The 22884-nt window shown below is 40.6% G+C and overlaps 1 protein-coding gene across 1 annotated transcript in view; it reads right to left on the minus strand.

Moving 5' to 3' along the window:
* The window catches only part of LOC131250623 (peptidyl-prolyl cis-trans isomerase CYP59), a 109151-nt gene that overhangs the window by 53261 nt on the left and 33006 nt on the right, over positions 1 to 22884 (minus strand). Inside the window, exons 3-8 of the mRNA XM_058250912.1 lie at positions 17719 to 17836; positions 12037 to 12087; positions 11845 to 11936; positions 8812 to 8911; positions 7646 to 7765; positions 7458 to 7535 (exon numbers count right to left, since the gene is read on the minus strand). Of these exons, the coding sequence (XP_058106895.1) occupies positions 7458 to 7535; positions 7646 to 7765; positions 8812 to 8911; positions 11845 to 11936; positions 12037 to 12087; positions 17719 to 17836 (559 nt within the window). The remainder of the gene's footprint in view (positions 1 to 7457; positions 7536 to 7645; positions 7766 to 8811; positions 8912 to 11844; positions 11937 to 12036; positions 12088 to 17718; positions 17837 to 22884) is intronic.

Genomic DNA, 22884 nt, shown 5'->3' on the forward strand with positions numbered 1-22884 from the left:
CGATTCCTTGAATTCTTCCAGAAGATTTTACTAGAGGCTTGCTGGACAGAACCTTGTCCTTTTTCGATGTCATCCAAGGTATCCCGTATCGGTATCGGTTGGCGTAACGGTGCTCTCCAAAACCGATACGGATATGGGGGCGTAACGGCGCAAATTATTTTTTTTGCCAAAAAACTATGAAAAAATATGGATTAAATCCGGAATATTCTAAGCATTCCAAATATGCATTCATTTATAAATTGGAACATGTTTATGGTGGTGTAACGGTCCACTCTTTGATGAGAAGTTGTATCGAACTGTCTGATTGATTTTTGAACCAGGTAACCTGAATTTGACTACAAAAATCATATATTTAATTTTCTAAATATCTAATTTATATACTTAAAAATTTAATATCTTTCTCCCAATAGTTCTTTAAAAAAATGAAATTAAATTCAGGTAGATGGCGTTGCCAATTTCGGGCTGACTTGGAGGACCAATCTATGCCCCAAATTAGCCTCAAATTCATGCAATTTATTGCTATTATCCCACTTATGTATTGGTAGACATTTATTGGATAGTGAATCATGAAAAAAATCAAAAGGCCCTATTTTAAAAAATAAAAGTCCACAAAATAACAATTAAAACTATTCAAATAATTTGATTTTGGCATTGTGAGTTAGCAATTGCAGTTCATAATTTAATTGGTAAATTTTAAGTTAATATGTCTTATGTACAATTTTTTAAGGGCCCGAATTAGGCGGGACTCGAATTGTGAAGTGTAGCACACGTGTCAAAGTTTTTTGGGCCCTACCCATGATGAATGTGTTATATCTAAACCGTCCATTCATTTGACGAGATCGTCTTAAGGCTTGACACGAAAAATAATACAAATCTAATTATCAAGTGGACCACACTGCAAAAAGCAGTGGGGGATTGAACATCTACCATTGAAATCTTTTTTGGGATCACAGAACTTTTGGATCAATATGAAATTTGTTTTTACTCTTCATTCAGGTCTTTTTGACCTTATGAACAGATTGGATGGAAAATAAATGTTACGGTGGGCCTACGAATTGTTTAACTGTGAAAATCATCATCTCCGTTGCCATTTTTGGTGTGGTCCAGACGATCTTTGGATACGATTCATTTTTTGGGTAATGCTCTAAAATGATATTTAAAAATAGATGAACGGTGTAGATATAATAAATACATCACTGTGGAGCCCATGTATCTTTGATCTCCTTTGAACCGTTCGTGCAACTCGGAGCTCGAGGAGTGTCATCGCTCGTCTTAGTGTGACACGTACACAGCAGCTAAGCTGGTGTGTAGTACACCTACAACAAAACAAAAAAAAAAAAAAGAGAGAGAGAGGAGAGAGGGAAACCGAAAAGAAAAAAAAGGGAAAGAGAAGAAAAAAGAGGAAAAGAGGGAAAGAACAGAGAGAGAGATAGAGAGAGAGAGAGAGAGGAAGAAGAAAAGGGTGGTTGCAGCCACAGCCGCAGGCCCAGCAGGGCCACAGCTGTCCGAGAAGAGTAAGAAGAAGAAGAAGAAGAAAGGAAAGTTTTTTTCTTTCTTTTTTTTTCAAGGCCCATAACTGCCGTTACGGGTCCGTAACGGCCATTACGGTTACAATATCGGCCCATCGCCCGTTATGCACCCGTATCGCGTAACAGGCCCCACCGTTACCGTTACGTATCGGCCGTTACGGCCGATACGTAACCGATTTGGGATACCTTGATGTCATCGAACCTGTTTCGATGTAATTGAAGTTTGAATTCCGATGTCATCGAGTCCGATTCGATTCCTCGAATTATCCAGGGGATTTTCCTAGAAGCTTGCTGGACAAACACTCTGCTTTCTTCGGTGTCATCGAAGATACTTTCGATGAATCGAAATTTCTGTCCATATATTCATTTGGTTGCTGGACATGTGGGAGTCATTTTCGATTTCATCGAGACATGTTTGATGTCATCGAACACTCGAATCAAGTTCGTTGACTCGAACTGACATGCAGAGAACTTTAGAAAGTTTGCCTATTTGCCCAAAGTTTTCAAACATTAAATTCCTTTGTTGTTCTACCATTTTTAAAGGGAATTATATACCTGGGTGTTTTGGACATGGGATGTGAGGTTTAATTTTACCTTTGACATTCTTGAATCACACATCCAGTTGAGGCAGCATCTTGTATTGTCTTCACTTGGGGCTCACTCGACTTACTGACTCAACCTTCACGCTAATTGACAAACAGAGGCACTTTCAAGTAGAAGGAAAGGATTCCTCCTTACAACCAAAAACCTTTGCCAAGTCCATTTCTACGAAGGAAATACCTTTACCCAACATTTCACATTTGATAACATTCACCTTCGAGCCTAAAATCATTTCAAAGGAAAAAACTATCTTCCTCAAATTATCCACTTGAACCCTATCTGCCTAACTGCCTCACCATATAGGATAATGTCATCCGCATACTATAAGTGAGAGATCATAAACTCCCCCTTATCTACCTTGAACCCTTGAATGATATTTCTTGAAACTGCCTTATCCATCATCATGGTAAATCCCTCCATACCTACACGAAAAGGAAAGGCAAAAGCGGATCCCTGTCTTAACCCCCTAAATGATCTGAAAAAGCCTCTCGATCCTCGAAGAACCATTGAATAAGACTGAAAATTTGTCGATCAAGTGCATTCTCTAATCCAACCCCTCCATTTTTCACCAAAGCCTAACCTTTTCCCACATATGGTCCAGAAAATCCCACTCCATGTGGTTGTAGGCCTTCTCTTTGTCAAGCCTTCCATTTTCCACCAAAGCCTAACCTTTCCAACATATAGTCCAAAAAATCCCACTCTACGTGGTCGCAGGCCTTCTTAATGTCAAGCTTGAAAACTACACCTAGATTACCATCTTTAGCTCAAGAATTGATGCATTCATGTGCAATTAAGGCACTAATCTGACGACCTTCCAAAAAGGCACCTTGGACCTTGGATATCACATACCCTAACGTGGCATGTAACCTTGTAGCTAGAATCTTCCAATGATCTTGTAAGGAGAACCTAATAGACTTATCAGTCAAAAATCTTTCAAATTCTCAACACCCACTTTTTTAGGAATCAAAGCAATAAACGTTGCACCCAATTCCAAAGCAAGCCAATTATGTAAGAAGAAATCAACCATAAAGGACTTCATATCCTCTTTAACGAAATCCCAAAACACCTAAAAAAAGGGCAGGGGTAACCATCAGAGCCTAGCGCTTTATCTCTACTAAGTGCATCAACCTGCCCTTGTTTGCAACTTCCGAAACTGGCTTTTGAATATCCTCCGGTACCCCCTTTGGAATCCTATGGAAGGTAATAATATCTATCTTAGGCCTGCTCAACCCTTCATCTGATAATAGATCTTTATAACAATTAAATATTACGCCGCACACTTGAAATTTTTCCTCCACTCTCTTCCCATCCACCTCAATGGATTAGATCTTGTTTACCCTTGCCCTCACACTTGCAATGCTAGGGAAAAATTTCGTATTTTTGTCACCTTCTTTCAGCCACACCTCCCTAGATAGCTACTTCCATTTGACTTCTTCCTCCTTTAGCCTCTTTCTGTACTCGAGAGATAGAGACTCTCTTTTTAACCACCTCCTCAACCTCCAACTCTTTTCCTACTTCAAAAATATCAAGCATCAGAATCGTTGCTTAACATACATCCCAATTCCTTATCTCTATTCCCCAAAACTTCTTCTTCCCAGTGCACGGTTTTCCTTTAAGTAATTTTGATTTGTTGATGAGAACAAACCTCGAGTATCCATCCACTTTAAACGAAGACCATTGCCCTTTAACCATATCCACGAAGCCCTCTATTTCTAACCAAGCTATTCAAAGCAAAAATGTCTAGGACCCCCAATCCTCCTTATTAGCCTCCAATAAAATAGGACGATGATCCGAAATGGGTCTTAGCACATTGCCTCACAAGGAGAAATTTATCTATCCAATCCTCACTTACCAAAAACCGATCGAGCTTTGATTTAATTATTTTCACTTAACCATTAGACCATATAAATTTCACACTTGCCATCGGAAAATCAACCAACTCGTTGCGTTGAACCCACTGTGAAAATTCTTTCATGCTTCTAGTTATTCGACTCCCAGACAACTTACTCAAAAGAAAATATGATAACATTAAAATCCCCTCCTATACACCACAGCGCTCCCCACATCTTTTTAGTTCTATCCACTTCTTCCCATGACAAAGATCTCTCCCTTTTTCTTTTTTCTTTTTCTTTTTTGAATCATTAGGGCCATAAACAGTATTGAATGCCCATTGAAAACTATGCCCAGGATCTGTAAATAAAATTGACATGGAGAAGTCCCCATGTCACCAATCCTTTGTTTCCCACTTTGCAGAGTCCCACAACATTGCCACTCCCCCCGCTGACCCCATAGCATCCATTGCCACCCACTATGTTGATTGACCCATCAATTACATATTAATCCAAAGATTCCATATTTGTTTCCTGAATCGCAACTATCTCGGCCTTATTCCCCCTACACAGGTCTCTAATTTGGACTTTGACTGAGCTCACTCTTCCCTTTACCTGACTAGGAAGAAGACCCTAACCCTACTGAAGCAATTATCAAAGCCCCCCTCTATTAGATAAGATAGGGCAGCGTAGTCCTCATAATCCCCAAAAGTTACCCCAATAATTCTTCCTAAATTCCCCAATGTATCTCTAACCCACCACACCTTTCACCACAAAAAAATGATAGTCAACACCGGCAATAACTGCTTCCTTATTAGTACCATCTGCTATACAAGAACGATTCACTTTTGATACTCCTCTTCTGATTGCTTGAAGTGGCGTCAGTTCCCAGTCTTCCACTGCACCTTCAGAGAGCATTGTAACAATTGTTGATGGCTCGTCGAAAACCTCGATTTACTTCCCCGATTTTTCTATTGTTTCCTCCTCAACAGTCACTTCAGCTCCACAACCGAGTTGAAAGAGCTCACCTATGCCCATCGTCTCCTCCGAATTCTTCTGCATCTACTGTCGAGAGGCTTCTTCCAAGAGCCTTAAACAACTGAGATGAACGGGCTTCCCATACCACCATTTGTAACATCGAGTCACATGTGCCAAACTTAAGTAGTCATCCACGTAGTGAGAGAATGTTGAAAGTTCGCATGCGAATCAATCCACATGAGTGGCTCTTCAAATGAAATCATTGGCTAAGATTTCTCCTTGAGAAAAAGACATATATATAAGGGTTTTCCTCACCATGAGTCGAGTCTCAAGGTCTGTTTTCAAATATTTCCTACCACCTTGGACACATGTCCCCATTCTCGTCACTCCCTCTTCACTCCGCTAACCTCGAACGGACCAGCTGGTAATCCATCATGACCTTGTTGACGTCCGCCTGACTCCCCTACAAGTGTCAAGCCCTGTGATCACCATCGCATGAGTCTCGAGCAGCAAGACACCACCCTCATCAATACCCCCTACCACATCTCTCGTCCTCATTGCATGCAAGATCTCCCCCACCAAGTGTCCTCAACCTAGTTTAGCGGTTCGTGAGAGCACCAAACCCAAGCTTCCTCGCCTCCAGTCATGGCTGCCTTTCCGGTCTTTCTCATCTCCAACGATCTTCTTTCTTCAAATTCCGACCAAATCGTTCTCAACCCCCTCCGTTCTTCTCTCTGAAGATCCACCAGGATGCCGCATTTTCCAATCCTCACCATCACCAATTAAGGAATCGATTAAGCAATCCTTTTCTTGAGCAGACTTTCACCGCCCTAATCTCAAAGCAACTCTTCATAAGCTCGTCAATGGCAATTGTCTCCCCTGTAAAGATTCCGATCATCGTGAGGACCTCCTACGACCACACCTCCAAAGGCAGGCCCATAGTTGAATCCAAGCTTATCCCAACCAAGCACTGACCAACTTTCCCATCTCTGAATCCCTCTCACGAGATCATCTATGAAAATTCAACCCGCCAAAATCACTCGATCAAGCTTAGCTTTTGGATTCAACAAAATGAGCATCTTAGAGCAGGAAAGATGCTTCAAAACCCCGTGACACTCCAGCATTCCATACCAACAACGGTCTAACAGAGAAACGAGAGACATGGCAGCAAGTCTCCTTTAGCCATACACTAATCTCCTCCAGAGGGAGGACCCTTCTCTCACCGAAGCAACCAAGCAACATTGAAAATTCAGGGCGACCTCATCTACCATTTTGGATTGACGATTATGGCCGATGCAAATGAGTTGTTACTACGATAGACCCATTTTCCTTCCTCCACAACCTCTAGACCGGTATTCTTCCCTCCCACATTGATTGTGCCCTCCCTTGTGAGAATCTCTTTGTAGGATTTCTTCCTTGTCTCCCATCACTTCCTCCCCTATTTCCCTTCTACTACTGTTATCTTCTCCTCCCGATACCCCTCTTCACTCTACCCATCTTCCCCTCTTTCCCAAGACTCCTATTGTTGATCTCCACCGGCCCATACTTGGCTATTTTAACCAGCAACTGACAACCTTCGAAGCAGCAGTTGTTAAGCTCAATAGTAGTGTTGTTGGCATCCTCTTCTCAATCCATTCTAACAAAGGCGAAGCCTCTAGCAAACCCCTAAGAACGAGACATTACCACTTCATGCAAAGCTCTGATGCCTTCAAGCTCGTAAGCCAGCTCTCTTCGACCACTACGTTGGGAAATTCTACGCAAACAACATCGGGTATTCTAGAAGAAGTCACTAAGGGGCCAAGCTCTTCCCTTGTCTTCCCCCTCTTTGTTTCTTTCTTACCTCAATCCAAACTCCCCCTCATCGTCCCTACCATTCCCCTACTTCTCATTGAGCCCCCGGTCCCAACCTAAGCTAACCCATCCTCGCTTCTATCCCTGACTCTCGACCTTCCCCTCTCAAATACACCCCTATTTCTGTGATTCTCCCAACCCTTTTGTTTGAACCTCAAATCCCCTCTAACCGTTTAACTCCAAGCTCACATTGCAAATCTGGCACTCTCCGGTTGATCGCCCTTGTGACGGCTTTGCCCCCCTTTGCTGAGAACGGTAATCTCACCATTGCTTTCACTAATGGTATCAATGTACTCTCGTTGCTCTCGCTTCCTCTTGTCAATGGTCTCATGGGAATCTCTCACACCACATTTCTTTTTATTTTTATTTTTCTTTTTTTGGATCCTATCCCTTATTTAATTGCTTATAAAGAACAAATAAAACAATCGACCTATGTTAAAAGGTTCTTAAAGAACCCCCCACCCCCTTCCAATTTTAAAACATGAGAATAAGTATAATTTGAATTGTAAATTGTAGGATTAAAATCATAAAATCATAGGATTCATCCAAAAAGGGATTCAAATAATTCTGCCTAAGATTCAAACTTAAATTGTAAATTGTATGGTTTTGGCAACTATGCCTCCAGCACGAATCAAGCAACATCTGTGTAAAGTCAAGAACGAGCACATACTTGTGTTATTGGGTTAAGTTTACAAACAAATAATACATTCTCTGGGGGCTTTATCTCCGCATCTGGAATATCTCCTACCTGGTAAGGCATGCAAGTCAACATTAGTAGCTTTACTATCTCAATAAAAGATTTTGAGCTAGCTCCAACATCAAGTACCAGAACAAAAGATATATTGAACCAAGGCATACAGTCTCAAGAAAAACTGCATTTGACTGCGCCTCTTTCAAACGAAGTGCCTCCTCAAGCTCTGCAGGACCTAACGTCTCATCCATAGGCACCCAGTCATCTTCCAAGCGTACTTCTTCCATCTGCATACGTCAATGGCAAGGAAGGAGAAGATTAAATAAGTCTCAATGTTAGATAGCAAATGATCATGACAAAATCTTTGGGAAAAAAGTCTTTAACATTGAACCTAGTAAAAGGATTAGTATTGACATGGTAGATGAGTTCTTTATAAGAGGGTGGATAATCTTATAAGAGGGTGGATAATCATTTCAAATGTAGTCTTAAATTGTCAGTCAGACAAGCTGAAATTATAACCCAAAAACACCTTTTTCTTTGATAAGTGAGCTGGGCTTGAACCCGATGACTCAATTTTTAAAAGATGCCTATCTATCATGGAGGTACGGACTCAACCCACTGTCAGATAGACCTTAAGCCACCATACAAGCAGTGTGTGCATGCACAAACATAAGCACAGACACATAAGGTCTGAAGGTTTTGATCTGAAAATAAATAGACAAATGTAGTGCAAAAGAATTGAACATGGATGCTAGTACGGAAGGAACTCTTACCATTTCCAGTTCTGTTTAGCCCACACGGACCTCAAAATGGGGTCATATGAACCACACTAGCACATGTGGGACATCAGTGCCATGCATCAGGTGGGCCCCACAATGTAGATAACCTGGCCCAAAAATCAGGCTGGTCAACTCATTAGGTAGGAGAAACCGAGAAACACAAAGCAAAGCAACAGATGATTCAAAAAAGATTGCCACTGGTCCCCATTGTATGGCCATCCTGATGAGTGGAGAGGCCTATTTTTAGGCCAGGTCATCTTCACAGTGGCACCAACTTGGCCAGGTCATCTTCGTAGTGACACCCACTTGATCAACAGATTGTATGTCCACATATGTTGCAAGCTGGCACATGTTTCCATACATGTTGGATTGTGTTGATAGGTGATTGTGGCTCAGCAACCCTCTTCCAAAAGAATACCTTAGTTTGCCATTTTGAACATAGGGAAAGTGATGATATTGGTGATTGGTCACTCTAAAAACATAGAATATTCCTAAAGATTGATAATAACTAAATTGCCAGTCCATGAACCAATTTAACCTACTACAAAACTTACCTCATCGAGTGGTTTGCCTTCTGGGGATCTCTCAGGAATTAATTCAGTAAGTTGTGGGGGATCTTCAAAAGGATCATCCAGTATATAGGTATGTTTAATTCTGTTACATTACGGCAAAATGGAGGTGTCACTAGCAGTGAAAGAAACCCAGGAAATAGGAGAAACCAAAGAAACCTTTTACAGTGTCTACAGAAATTTCAGGCAATAGCATGCATTAATCATTCAACAGGACCTTCAAAGCAAGCCTGGGAGGAGGGAAAAAACAGACGAACTCTTTTGTGAATAATAATTTTTTTTTTTTTAAAGGTGTCAACATGATAATTCTTATGTGAGTAATTCCTATGCCAATTGGTAGGTGTGTGCCAGATCCTGGCTGTCCACCCGGTGGTTTAGATTCCTTGTCCAGTGCTCCAGTCATCAGACAGGTCAAGCATGTACAAAAAGAATGGACGGTTAAAGAAAAAGAACTATCCACCAACCACACTCAAACTTAGATGTGTGGGCCACCTGATGATATGACCAGCCTTATTTGCTAGCTAGAGTATCACCATGGTGTGCCAAATGCCCACCTGATATAAATATTGAATGTGCCACATTCAAACATGTGGCCACATGTAGGTGAGAGTGTACTGTGTAGAGACTAGCATGTAAAATTAGCAGACTTTGTAAGAGCCCATTATGTTCTTTCAGAAGGCAAATAAAACTTAAATATGATGTTAGATGCCCTTGTAGGTTTATAATTCTTCATTTTACATGGATAATTTTCAGCTGATAAACGCAACTTCCAATATTTAATGACAGCAAATAAGGTTTCAATAAACAACGATGTCTGATCTAAAACATTAGAGCTTAAGCTTGAAAGGGAGAAAATACTCTTAGACCATGGGCAAAACGTTGGTTTGTTTCGCGGGTTCTTTGTTTGGTGTTCTCCAATCTCCCATCTTTAGTTTGCCAATGATACACTTCTGTTTTGCGATGCCAATGCAAGTATGGTGGAAATTTTAAGGTTGGCCATTAGTTGGTTTGAAGTTGTGTCAGGATTGAAGGTTTATATCGCCAATAGCGTTTTTCTGGGAGTTCACATTCCAAGAGATGAGCTTTGGAGCTTGCTTCTTTGTTTGGGTGTGAGGTTGGAGAGTTCCCATCCACTTATCTCAGCAGACCTTTATGTATTGGAAAACCACCTAAGCATTTGTGGGATGTGGGGTAAAAAGGGTGGAAAAGAAATTAGTTAGATGGAAGAGAAGGTACCTTTCTCTTGGGGGCCGTATTACTCTCATTAAAGCTGCTCTTTCTAATTTGCCTATCTATTTCATGTCATTATTTAGTGCCCAAAATCTATTTTATTGAGAATTGATAAGTTGAGACGGGATTTCTTGTGGCAAGGGGCAAAAGGTGCTAAGAGATTCCATTTTCTTAGTTGGGGGTGAAGCTTGCAAAGCCTATGAGGAAGGAGGAGTTGGAATCAAAGATCTGGGTGTGATGAATTTGGCCTTGTTTGGCAAGCAGCTTTGGAGATTTGGGATGGAAGAAGGAGCCTTATGGAGGGATATTATTGCTAGTAAATATGGTTTTAGTGTAGGTGATCTGTGCACCAAGGATTCTTATTTCCATAGGACTTCGTCTATTTGTAAAGGAGTCGTTTTTGTTAAGTCAAGCTTCAGCAAAGGGGTGGGATTTGTGTTGGGGGATGGGGAGAATATTAGATTTTGGAAAGATGTGTGGGCCGGGGAAGAGACCTTGCAAGCTTTATTCCCAAGAATAGCTTGTTTATCAACAAATGAAATTATTCTAGAAGCTCGATGTTTTTCGTGTTGTGGGGATTCAGTGGTGTGGACCCCTTTGTGCAGTATTTTCCTCTCAGATGACGAGGTGGTTCAAATGGCTACTCTTTTGAATCACATCCATTTACATTCCTCAGTTAATGGGGAGAAGGATAAGATGATATGACGTCGGGACAAATGTGGGTGCTTCTCCGTTCGATCTTTTTATAAGATGACCTATAGTCAAAGCACAAGTAGGGGTTCCACTCCTAGTAAATATGTATGGTTTTATGGAGCTCCTCCAAAAGTAGCTGCTTTTGCGTGGCTTGTGGGGAGGGGAAGATTTTTTACTGTGGATAATCTTCAGAAGCAGGGAATGATATTACCAAATGTTTCTTTGATGTGCAAGGCAAGTTCAAAATCGATTGATCATTGGTTTATCCATTGTCCGCTAGCGGCTTCTATTTGGATCGGTATTCTATCCAAATTTCACATCTCATGGGTGTCACCGTGTCATCGCATTCTATCGAGCAATTCTTTTTGGTGTGGCATAGCGTTATGGGTGGCAAGGATTTCAGGATAGCTTGGCACCTAAGTTTGCTGGCTGGTTTATGGGGATATGGGAAGAAAGGAACAAAAGATGTTTTCGAGATGTGAGCCACACTCTAGGTTGGGTTTCCTTGAGGGTGGTGAGATTTGCGACAGATTGGCTGATTAATTTGGGAGGGGAAGCTGATTGTAATCTTCTTTTGTAAATTCAGGATGTTCCTTTTTTCTTTACTTTGTAGAGTTTTTGCACCTCTTTGGTGCTTTTTGTGAATAAAATTCTTTGTTCTCTCTATTAAAAAAAAAAAAAACAACTCTTCAGCATACCAAGACCGGCATTCTCACTCACATATGCAATCTAGAAGCCACTAGCAACAAACCATTAGTTAGCTACTAAAATCAAAACTTATGAGAGGAATTAAGCATCTAGAGGTGCACCAAAATACAGGAATTAAGGAATTATACATGGGTACCCACATCTATGGTGGGGCCCATCAAATCAACTGGATCACTGAACCTTGGGCCCCACATGCAACGGATACTGTGCAACAGAAAACTTTTATGTTGGTTAGGCTCAGAATAATTCCTAAACCTTCTTATATGATCATTTTCAATGATAGAAACTTTTTGCATGATGCACGCTTCATTTCTATGAAAACAAAAGTCATCTACTAAATCATCAGCAAGTCAAGAAGAAAATGCCAAGGCTAAAATGAAAACAAACCGTATGTTTTTGTATGGTCTTCCTTTATCATCCACATATGCCTCATTTATCCTCATCAAGGTATCTATCCCTTCAGCTACCTCCCCAAACACCTGCATTGATGGGAATAGGGAAGCTTTCCTTCACATTTAGACGAAAATGAAATGTCTAAAATTGAAAAGCCTAACCGTGATCAATAGTCAGAAGACTCACAGTGTGTTTCCCATCGAGATAGTCAAGATCATCGCGCAATGTGAAATAAAACTGAATACAAAAAATAAAGCTATTAATAAGTAATAACATCTAAGATTATTCACTAGTAAGTGAAGAGTCTAGATTAATAGCTTGCAAATTCCAAATTGTACAACCTAAGGTAGGATTTAAAAGACTAGTGTTGAGCCCATTTGAATAATATGAACTCATTTTGGTTACTATTAACTGGTTTTTACGACAGCACGTGGTTTAGGCCTCTATTAGATGGAAAATTATTGTGTAGTTTTTTGCAATATTTAGATTTCTAAAATATGTAAACATGTCTTCTAACATCTCCTGAAGTTTCGCTGAAAAATTCCACCTTTTTCTCCATGTTTCCCCAATGTTTCCCTTTGTCAACTATATTTTTCCAGGTATTGGCGATATCGATACATGTTTCCATACCCCCAGTCATCGATACATGTTTCCATATCCCCAGTCAAATGAAAATCGGGCAACTACAACAAAATCTGACATTTAGAAGTTTCTAAACCCATGATCTTCATTGATGAAGGATTTTAACTCCATGACATCTTTACCCATACATGTTAATGGCTGGATGGTCATCATAAAAGCTAATGAAATCTTCACCAAAGTAGACCCTATTCCCCCTTACAAATCCAGCTGCTGCCTGAGCGTAGGACCGTCCCCCACTCCCGTCCTGGGGCCACGCAGCATTGCTCTGTCAGGCTTTCGCCCACTGGGGCTTGTTTGGCCAATGGCCATCCTACCGGTTGTCTTGTGGTGCATATGGAATGAATTCCAAGATCTTCTCGGTGCCCTTTGTTGATAACATGATGATCATGATGATGATCATGATGGACATTATGGAGGTAGTGAGACAATAATATTTGGGATCAGCCCTTGGTGGCAAATAACGCTTCTTATGATGGTAAAATATTTGTCAGGTTGGTTTGGGGGATGGGACTTTCAATGAGCATGGTTATACAATGTCACACCAGCTGAGAACATGATTGCAATCAGGGCAAAGGTCATAGCCTTGTGGAGTGGGCAAAGGTACTATGGATGGATGCAGACTCGCTCAGTGTTCGAAATATCAGTATCGCGCAATGTATCGCAACCTTAGGATACAAATACGTATCGGTTATCGCACGGGATATATCGTTTGTATCGCGTAATTTATCGCATTTTTTGGGAAACATGGGGAAACATTGGGAAAATAGCTGAATTTTTCAATGAAACTTCAGGGATTATTAAAAAAGACCTTAATACACACTTTCAAATTAAAAAATCTCAAAAAAAAAGTGTACATAATAAAGTTTCATTTGTATAGGGTCCTAAGCTATGCGTTATCTGATTGAACTAATGAACTATATTCAAATATGATGCATAATATTTATAAATGTGCGTAATATGTATCCATGCCGTCCATCTGTTTTTCCAAATCATTTTAGGGCATTATCTAAAAAAAATGAAGCAAATCCAATTATCAGGTGGACCACACCATAAGAAACAGTGGTGATTGAATGTCCTACCATTAAACACTTCTTCAAGCGCACCATAATATTTCCGTAGTGTTTATTTACCATCAAATTTGTTGATTAGGTCACATGAGCCTAGATGAAGGGAAAAAACAAATTTCAAATTGATCCAAAACTTTTGTACCCCATTAACGATCAATCACCACTTATTCTTATGGTCCACCTAATAATTGAATTTGCTTCATTTTTGGAATAATGCCCCATGGTAACCGCACGGGAACTGCACAGTAAGGGCCACACCACACCGTCTTGGGTGAATCTTTCCCTAGTTTTCCCTCTCAAATGGATGCCTTGAGTTTTGGATCCACTTTATTTTTTATCTCATGCCCTAAAATGATCTGGAAAAACGGATGGATGAAGTGGATTTCCCACAAACATCATGGTGGGCCCCACCTAGCATCCCAACGCTTGAACTTCCTGCGAAAGGCTTTGGCAAGAAATACGCGTACGGGTCTCATGCTACGCAGAACCACTGAAGTGGGTGGGACCCTAACAGTAGGGCCCACCTTGATGCATGCATGGTATATCCACATCGTCCATCTGTTTTGCCACATAATTCTAAGGGTTTGTCCCAAAAATAAGGCAAATGCAAATTTTCTAGTGGTCGTGGCCACTCCACACGCAACAATGGTTATTGAACATTAAAAACCTTTTCTGTGCCACAAAATTTTTGGATCAAGCTAATATTGTTTTTTTCCTTTCATCCAAGTCCGTGTGAACTTATCAACAGGTTGGATGGTCAATAACTGTTAGGGTGGACCCTCGGAATTTTTTAATGGTGGGAGATCAAGGACCACTGTTTCTTGTAGCGTGGTCCACTTGAAACTTGTATATTCTTATTTTTTGAGGACCATGCTATAAAATAAGCAGTCCAAACAGATGGACAGCATGGATATATAGTACATATATCGAGGTGGGCCCCAAAGAGTTTACTTACGTATGCAATCTGTATCCCTAAACCCACGTCCCTGGGCCAATCAGTGAATTAGGTGGGACCCTGACCGTGAGGCCACCTCGTTGTGATACAATGTATCCACACCATCAACTCATTTTGACAAATCATTTTAGGAAATGGGTCGAAAAATGAGGCAAATCCAAATATGAGGTGGACCGCACCACATGAAACAGTGGTCATTGAATGGCCACCATTAAAAAAAATTTGGGGACTACAGAAGTTTTGGATCAAGCTAATATTGATGTTTTCCCTTCATCCAGGTCTGTCAGACCTTATAAACAGATTGGATGGCAAATCCACATCACGGTGGGCACTAGGAAAGCGTCAATGGTGGACACCATTGCCACCACGGCTTCCTGTGGTGTGGTGCACTTGAGCCTTATATGTCCCTACTTTTTAGGATCATGCCCTAAAATGAAATATCAAAATGGATGGACGGTGTAGATAAAACACATAAATCATGGTGGACCCTACAAAACCTCTGATAGGAGAGTTCGTCTCGAGCTAACTCGATCCACGCCCGAAAAAATGGCTCCGAAGCTTATTTCGAAAGCTAGAGAAGGTTACGGAAGGCAAGAACCCTAAAACCCCAAAATCCCTCCTAAATCTTGGGATTTCTCCGGATTTCTTCGGATTTTTTCCGAGCACGATACCGAAATCACTTGCGTTTTGATTGGGTTAGCTCGAGACATACTCGAAGATTCTGTTTGCACTCAGCTACGAACGCCGCAACGCTTCGATTCAAAAGGCCCACCAAATGAAGCTTCCGATCATGGGAATCTCTTCTACTTTACCAAATCCACCCTGTTGAAAGTTTATCTCACTTTTTTTTCCAATTTTTTTGTTATTTACGCTATCCCGAGTCTCCCGACATCCCGAACGTGACCGGGTATGTGTTGTACAGGGAAATAACATGAAAAAATCACAATAAAAGTGATAATTTCATCGATATCGCACGATATTTAGTGATATCGAACAATAACAAGTATTTCGTGAATTTTTTTTTATTTCTTAGTATCATTTTTGATTTCTTGGTATCTTTCGAAGGGTTTCGTATCACTGGAGCGGGATACCGATAATATCGTCCGATAGTATCGATATTGCGAACACTAGACTCGCTTAATGCTATTAGATCGTTCAAGTTAAGAGTCGTATGTCTTACTGTAGATACCACAAGGTACTGCATATTACCTCCGTATTCTACATGGACCAAATCTCAGATACTGCACAAAGCAAATTCCATAACAGACTAAACAAAGAACTTTTGTCAATCTACTACGATGTTGAACAGCAATTGATTTTGATGTGTAGTTCTAGACGCAATTGGTGAATATCGACTAGTTGTAATTTTTCATTTTGTAACATGAAAGAACATTTTCACTTTCTGTATTAATTGATCAAAAGATATATGCATTGCCTTTTTTTTAGTAAGGTGTATATGTGTTGGCATGTTGTAAGTATCATCAACTAAGATACTAGATATGGATATAATAAACAGCATATTGTCTATAAGCATTAGCTAATGATATAAAATAGCTCTATTAGACAAGATGAAACTCTAGTAAATATGAGTTCCAGATGTGGTTCAAATATCATCCAATACGACTCATTTTCATCAAGTGATATCAGTTTTGGTAGGAACTGGTCCAATTCAGCCTGCCTACACACATAAAGAGGATGAATTGGTCTCAACCTGGTCTTGACTTGTCCAGAATCATGATCGGTCACAATGAGAAAAGGGGAAAGAGGATCGCATTGACACAAGCTGTGACTATCTTCACAAAACCTTGGGGGAGCCTTTGAACAACAATGAAAGGTGATCTGAACTCCATCTAATTTATCCATCTTAACCCCAAAACCCAACCTCCTTAATATATAATTTACAGAGTTCAAATCCACATAGTTGTATTCCTTATCCATGTCAAATTTGCAAATAAGCCCAGGTTTTCCGGCCCTATATCCGGACTCAATGCACTCATGGTGTACTATGCTTGCAAAGTTTTTGTTCCAAAACTTTGTACAGACTTCAGATTAAGCCTATGCATCTGAAATCCTTCAGACATTCAGCTCCTTTTTTAAGGAACAACTGTATGAATGATGCTCTGATGTCCTTTGCAATAACTGCATAGAATCAGATATGAAGGAGAGCAAGTCCCATTTGATCTCTTCACAGAAAATTTTTCGAAGAATACAATTGGGTAACCGTCTAATCCTGAGGCTATATCCCTGACTTGGCCTTTGACCGCTTCCATCACCTCCTCATCGATGTCTCTCAAGTGAATTTGCTTCTTTCTTTGCCACATGATCAAAGGCCAAGTTATCCAACCACAGATAACTCCACCTTTTCCCAAATAATAGATCCAAATAGAATCTAACAATTGTCTCACACAGTCGCTTTCTCTTCAACTCTCTCCCAATTCCTTAGTAGCAACCCAGTTATTTCACTATGCCTTCGAAAAACTGTGTTTTGTTCCCTACTTTGAGCTAGACTACAATGGATCTTTGCCACTACTTGATTTCCTCCTCTGCTTTCTTTTCAAAATTCCAGCTTTAACTGGTGACGCTCTAACCTTTCTACTTGAGTTACGCTTCCTCCTATTGCCTATCTATTGCTTGGATAGCTTCCAGCACGATAGCCTATTGAGGCTCCTATGCCTGTTGACTCAGGCTGATCCATGGTAATGCTATCAATTAAGCATATAATTATTTATAACTAACAATATAAAACATGCAAGCCAGGATGATCTGAATTAGGTACTTCATACTTGTTTGCATATTGAGTGGCACTCAAGCTTGATTAACTTCAAGTTGGATGGCTCAAGTTAGTCCATGTACTATTAGGTTGGGCAGGTCATCCTTGAGTTGACATATACCTAGACTCCTAAACACCACAAACATCTTTTTCTCCCTCCATACATATTTCAAAAGCAAAATCACACTTTAGGCAAATGGCATGTAACTTAGGCTGATATATAAACTCTCAAAAAATAAAAAATTTGCGCATATATATTGATAATATAGGTTCTATTTTTGACATGGTGACTAACAACAGAGAATAAGTGTTTTCTAGTAGAAAACATTTCCATGAGATGAAAGCATTCCAAAACAAATACAAAGTATATAGCATGCTTCGAGGAAAAGCATGAAAAGATAGATCTTTATCATTTTGCAATTTACGTTACATACCTGAGAAGCATTAAGATTCTCTCCAGCACTAGCCATAGCTACAGTGCCTGTTTTAGAGTGCTTCAAATCAGGATGGATCTCATCACCGAAAAAGCGAGCTTGATCACCATAAAGAAATCTGAAAGAAGAGCATCCAATGAGCTGATTATACCATTAGATGGAATCCAAAATTGATTAGTGCACGAGACAATATAAATTGAACCAAGAGAATGCCATATCAATAGTATCAGCTGATATTATTGGTATCGCAAGTCAGCAATACGAAATACAAAACCCTCACCTAGGTGTCGTTCTTCATGATATCAGCGATAATATCGCTATGTATCGCCAATATAGCAATACCATGAGATATACCATTACAGCTAGAGCTGTACACGAGTCAAACCAAGTCAAGCTTCGCACAACTCGGCTCGGCTCAGCCAGTAGCTAACTCCAGCTCAAACTCGGCTCGGCTCGGTCCTCGAGCCTAACTGGCCAGCTCGGCTCGGTTCGGTTAGCAACTCGGGCGAGTTCGAGCCTATGCGGCATTTTCTCAAACACATACAGCGCATCTTCAAATTTTCACAGAATGCAAAACAGTAACAGTTACAGCAGCATACAGGTATTTCATCAAACACTGGGCAGGCAACATCAAAATCATGATTTGAGGGCAGTTTTATAATGTTAAGTTTGTTTTTTGTAGTGATTTGTTTCATATCCATTCCTTCCCCGCCACTGGCTAATCCCGCGGAGAATGTATGCACACGAAACAGCACTTCATTGAGTCATCTCATCAAACACTTGGTGAGCAACATCAATATCAAAATAACCGAGTCACCAAGTCGATTCGAGTTGAGGTTCAATCCGAGTCGAGTCGAGCCGGGCAAGCTTGAACTCGGCTTGAAATTTTTTCGAGCTCAAAAAATCAGCTCAACTCAGCTCAAACTCAGTTTCGAACCGAGTCGAATCGAGCTTTTTCGAGTCGAGTCGAGCGAGCTAAGCTAACTTGGTTCGTGTACAGCTCTAATTACAGCCCCTCTATACATATTTCAGGTATTGACAATATTATTGTTGAGACCCGCGATACATTTTGATATCCACCGAAACCGACAGCCCATTTAAAATTTTAAAAAAAAAAGACTCAAAAAATTCTCCTCTCTGTAATTTCTTCAACTTCTAATCTCAACCTAACATAAATCCAACTACACCCTTGCAAATCTTTGGAGGAAAAACTGAATTATTTGGCCAAAATCAAGATCAGAGTTAGTTTGGGGCTGAAATCATGATCAGAGTTAATTTGGGGCTGATTTCAAAACAGTAAGGTTTTTTTTTTTTTTTTTTAATTCTTTTTTTTTCATGTAAATCACCTGGGATCAATGGATTTGAAACTCCGATTTGGGGATTTGGGGAAAATGGGGGGAATTTGGGAAGATCCAAAATTTCCCTAATTTCACCCATTTAAATTGTAAGCTGACTATGGAAAGATGAAATCAAACATGTTGGAGGCCGATCTACATATTTATAGTGGTTTGGTTAGTTTTGGGGGAAAAAAATATTTTTAAATTAAAAATATTTTTTTAAGAAATTCCAGTTTGATTAGCAATTAATTAGCCCCAATTTGCAAGTGTTTAGGAGTGTTTGTTGATAACATCATCAGATACACTCTAATTTGAGAATTAGGAAATTGGAAATTTTGGGGGGGAAATCCAAAATTTCTGCAGTTTCACCCATTTAAATTGCAATTAGACTGCAAAATTGAAGTCAAACATGTTGGAGGCTGATCTACAATTCTGAACAGGATTCATGTAGCCGAGCCCAATTACTTAGGATAAGGCTTAGATGATGATGACATGATGATTCAAACATGTCTTTATAAAAGATTTTTTCATATTTTAGAAATTTTGCAGAGTTGGAGAGTTCACGAGTTGCAGAGAGCAAAATCCAATTGGTAAGTAGTAGCAAGTAGTAACAAAGAAGGGCAGGGAATGAAAATGGAAATATAGGATGGTAGCATGGATCTAGAATAGGTTGGAGTAGACCACATTTTGTGTAATTGTTGTGCTAGTGATGCACACGGTGGTATAAAAAAAATACCTAGACATCAAAAGAGAGAAAAGTCAAAAGTTGTCTCAAGTTCCCTGAAGAAGTAAGTGAGAATATGAGGAAAAAAAAAATGGAAGAGGTAAGATGGAAAAAAAGCTATGAAAGAGAAGGTTTCTTTTGACGTGGCTCAAATAGAGGAGTCTGAGATTTCCTAAGGGGGGAGTGGGATCAAAAGGGGTGATGACATTGGGTCAAAAGACACTAACTTATAGGTAACAATGGTGAGGAGAGAGATCTATCAACTACTCATTATTGGAGAGGTAGTGGGAGTTGCAGCAGTCGAGGGGGACTCTTAGTTTTCAATGTCATACCTTTAGCACTCAACAGCCCCCACCAACTCTAGTTAGTCAACTAGGAGAAGAGGAACTACAAAACAAGTATCTCGAGCAATGGTACTGGGAGCAATTGAGGAACCATAAAATAGATCCATGATAGTTTAGTGGTCTTGCCATGCCTTTAGCATGTAGTGGCCTTGACCAGCATGAGGTAGTAAATTAGGAGAAGAGGAACCATAAAATAATATCTCAGCATGATGCTAAGGGGGGGCTACCGCGACCTGCAAGTGATTTAATGTTTGTATAGATAGAATCTTCAAATCAATAGAGGTTGAAAGAGATTTAGTCAAAAGGTATGATAGATCACTTTGGAAGGGCAGTTGTGAAGCCCTTCATACATGGTAACATTGCTCCAAATGTTACAAAATTCCCTGATGGATAGGTTCTGATGGATCCAATAGCAAAGGCAGCCCAACAGTTCATGCCCATGGAATATGAAATTTACATGAAATATATGGACAAGGAATTTACAGAAGTGAATAACTATGTTAAGAGATGTAGGAGGATATAGGAGGCTAGAGGTTACACCATTGTGTGATGGTTGGACTAGCCTAAACAGACAGAATGAGGAACTTCAAGGTCTACTGTCACCTTCGTTTAGCATTTCATAAAGGATTAGGGGAGTAGTGGTTGTCATATAGATAGGTATTCACTTACAGGAAGATTTGGAATTATTTTGATTTCAAAGTGAGCTTTTAAGGCTGTTTAGGGATAGGATGTAGACTGTAAGTCCAAGGATGCTTTAAGGCTGTTTAGGGACAGATGTAGACTGTGAGTCTAAGGATGCCTTGTTGGAGAAGTTATAGGTTTGACTTAAGCTAAAGGAACTATAAATATGTTTGAGGTCAAGATTTTGGGTGGTACTAGGGCTTTGGGTTAAGGTTTACTTTCTGGGAAAGGTTGGTAGTTGGGTTTGAGTGTGTGTGTGTGTGCACGTACGCATGTGCAGAGGATTAAAGATGGGTTTTGGGTGGAATTGGTGCGAAGAATTAGGATTCTGTCTACAGTTGGTGGGCTGATTTTGGGTGGGGTTGGGATTGATTATGATGGTTGTTGGTTTGACAGTAGCAGGGTTGGAGATGGTATTAGGGTTGAGGGGGAGGCTAGGGTCTTGGGGTTCTTGTCGTATAAAGATTTGGTTAGGGGATTTTTGACAATTTTGGGTGGGGTTGGGATTGTTTATGATGGTTGTTGGTTTGATAGTAGCAGGGTTGGAGATGGGATTAGGGTTGAGGGGGTGGCTAGGGTCTTGGGGTTCTTGTCTTATAAAGATTTGGTTAGGGTTTTGATGGGATTTGAGGCTGAAATCAGGCGACAGTTGTATATAGACTATTGTTTGTGCTCTTCACGGGATTGGGGTTTAAGGGTTGTGATCCAAGTGCAAGGATGGGTACAACACAGAATTTGGGTAGTTATGGGGCTACAAATTGAAGAATAGGGCTACAGTCAGGGTTTTGAGAGTAGAGAATATGGGGTTGGGGAAATTAGAAGAACGAGGATTAGATTTAGGATGGGAAACAAGATTAGGGTTAGGTTTACGATGAAGAATACACTTTGGGATTGGAAAAAATGGGTAAAGGGAAAAGGGGAAGAAAAGGATTGGGAGAAAGGGAGAAAGGGGTAAATTTGGGGGGGGAAGGTTAAAAAAAATAATAATAAATAAAATAGAGAGAGAGAGAGAGGACAAGTACCCTAGGAAAGAAACTACTTCAATACCTAATTAGTTTTTTTTTTTTTTCAAAAGATTTTCCATTCAACAGGCAAAGAATATACAAAGAGATATTTTGGGAGGGGCTACCCAACAAAAGACGATAGGCCCGCCTATCGTGAGAAAAGAAAAGAAAAAGAGAAAAAAAGAAAACTAGGGGCTAGAAAGAGAGGATCATTTCTCTCTCAAAATCCCCAACCCAACCCTATCCAAAAATAAGAGACCTCTGGTAATGCCGGGTAGATCGGCTTGCAAAGTGAAAAAAGCCATCGACTGACTACTGCTACCCTTCCGAGCAAGGTGGTCGGCAACTGCATTTGCCTCCCTAGGGGTATGGGAGATAGAAATCTCCATAGTACCCATTAGCGCGTTAATCCTGGACCTCCAATACCGCAAGGGCTAGGAGAGTTCCTGGTTTAAGGAGATTGAGGAAACAATAGATTTGGAGTCACTCGCAACCTCCACCTTAGAGAAGCCCAGGTCCGCGCAAAGAGATAGCCCTTCCTAGATCGCCCGAATCTCAGCGTGAGTGTTTGAGCCAATACCATAGACGGACGCGAAGGCAAAGAGGAAATTTCCTCCACTACCTCCACAAACAACCCCACCCCCCGCGAGGCCTGGATTTCCAAGGGAGGAGCCATCAACGTTAATTTTAACCCAATCCCTCTTTGGGCTAATCCATTTGACAACTTGGATTTTCTTCAGATGCATCGACACTCCATCGATCCCCAGGTTTCTAAGGGCTAGAGCAGAGGCACGCTTCACCACCTTTGGGAGGGGGAGGGAAGGGCTGAGAGTGGAAATCCACCGGTGGACCGACACAACGACCTTGGTTGTGGTGCTGACGAAGTTGTCGAAGCGAGAGGCATTTCTGGACTTCCAGATCTCCCAAAAAATGAGCCCCGAGGTGAGGCCTCGCAAGATGTGAAGACGATCCAATGGGGCAGCCACTGCCCACCATTTGGTTGTTCGACCCACCGCGGTATCATTGGCCGATGGCCTGAGGTTGAAGAGGGTTTGAAAATGGCCCCACACCGCTGT

The sequence above is a fragment of the Magnolia sinica genome, chromosome 1, assembly GCF_029962835.1.
Source record: "Magnolia sinica isolate HGM2019 chromosome 1, MsV1, whole genome shotgun sequence".
NCBI classification, from domain to species: Eukaryota; Viridiplantae; Streptophyta; class Magnoliopsida; order Magnoliales; family Magnoliaceae; genus Magnolia; species Magnolia sinica.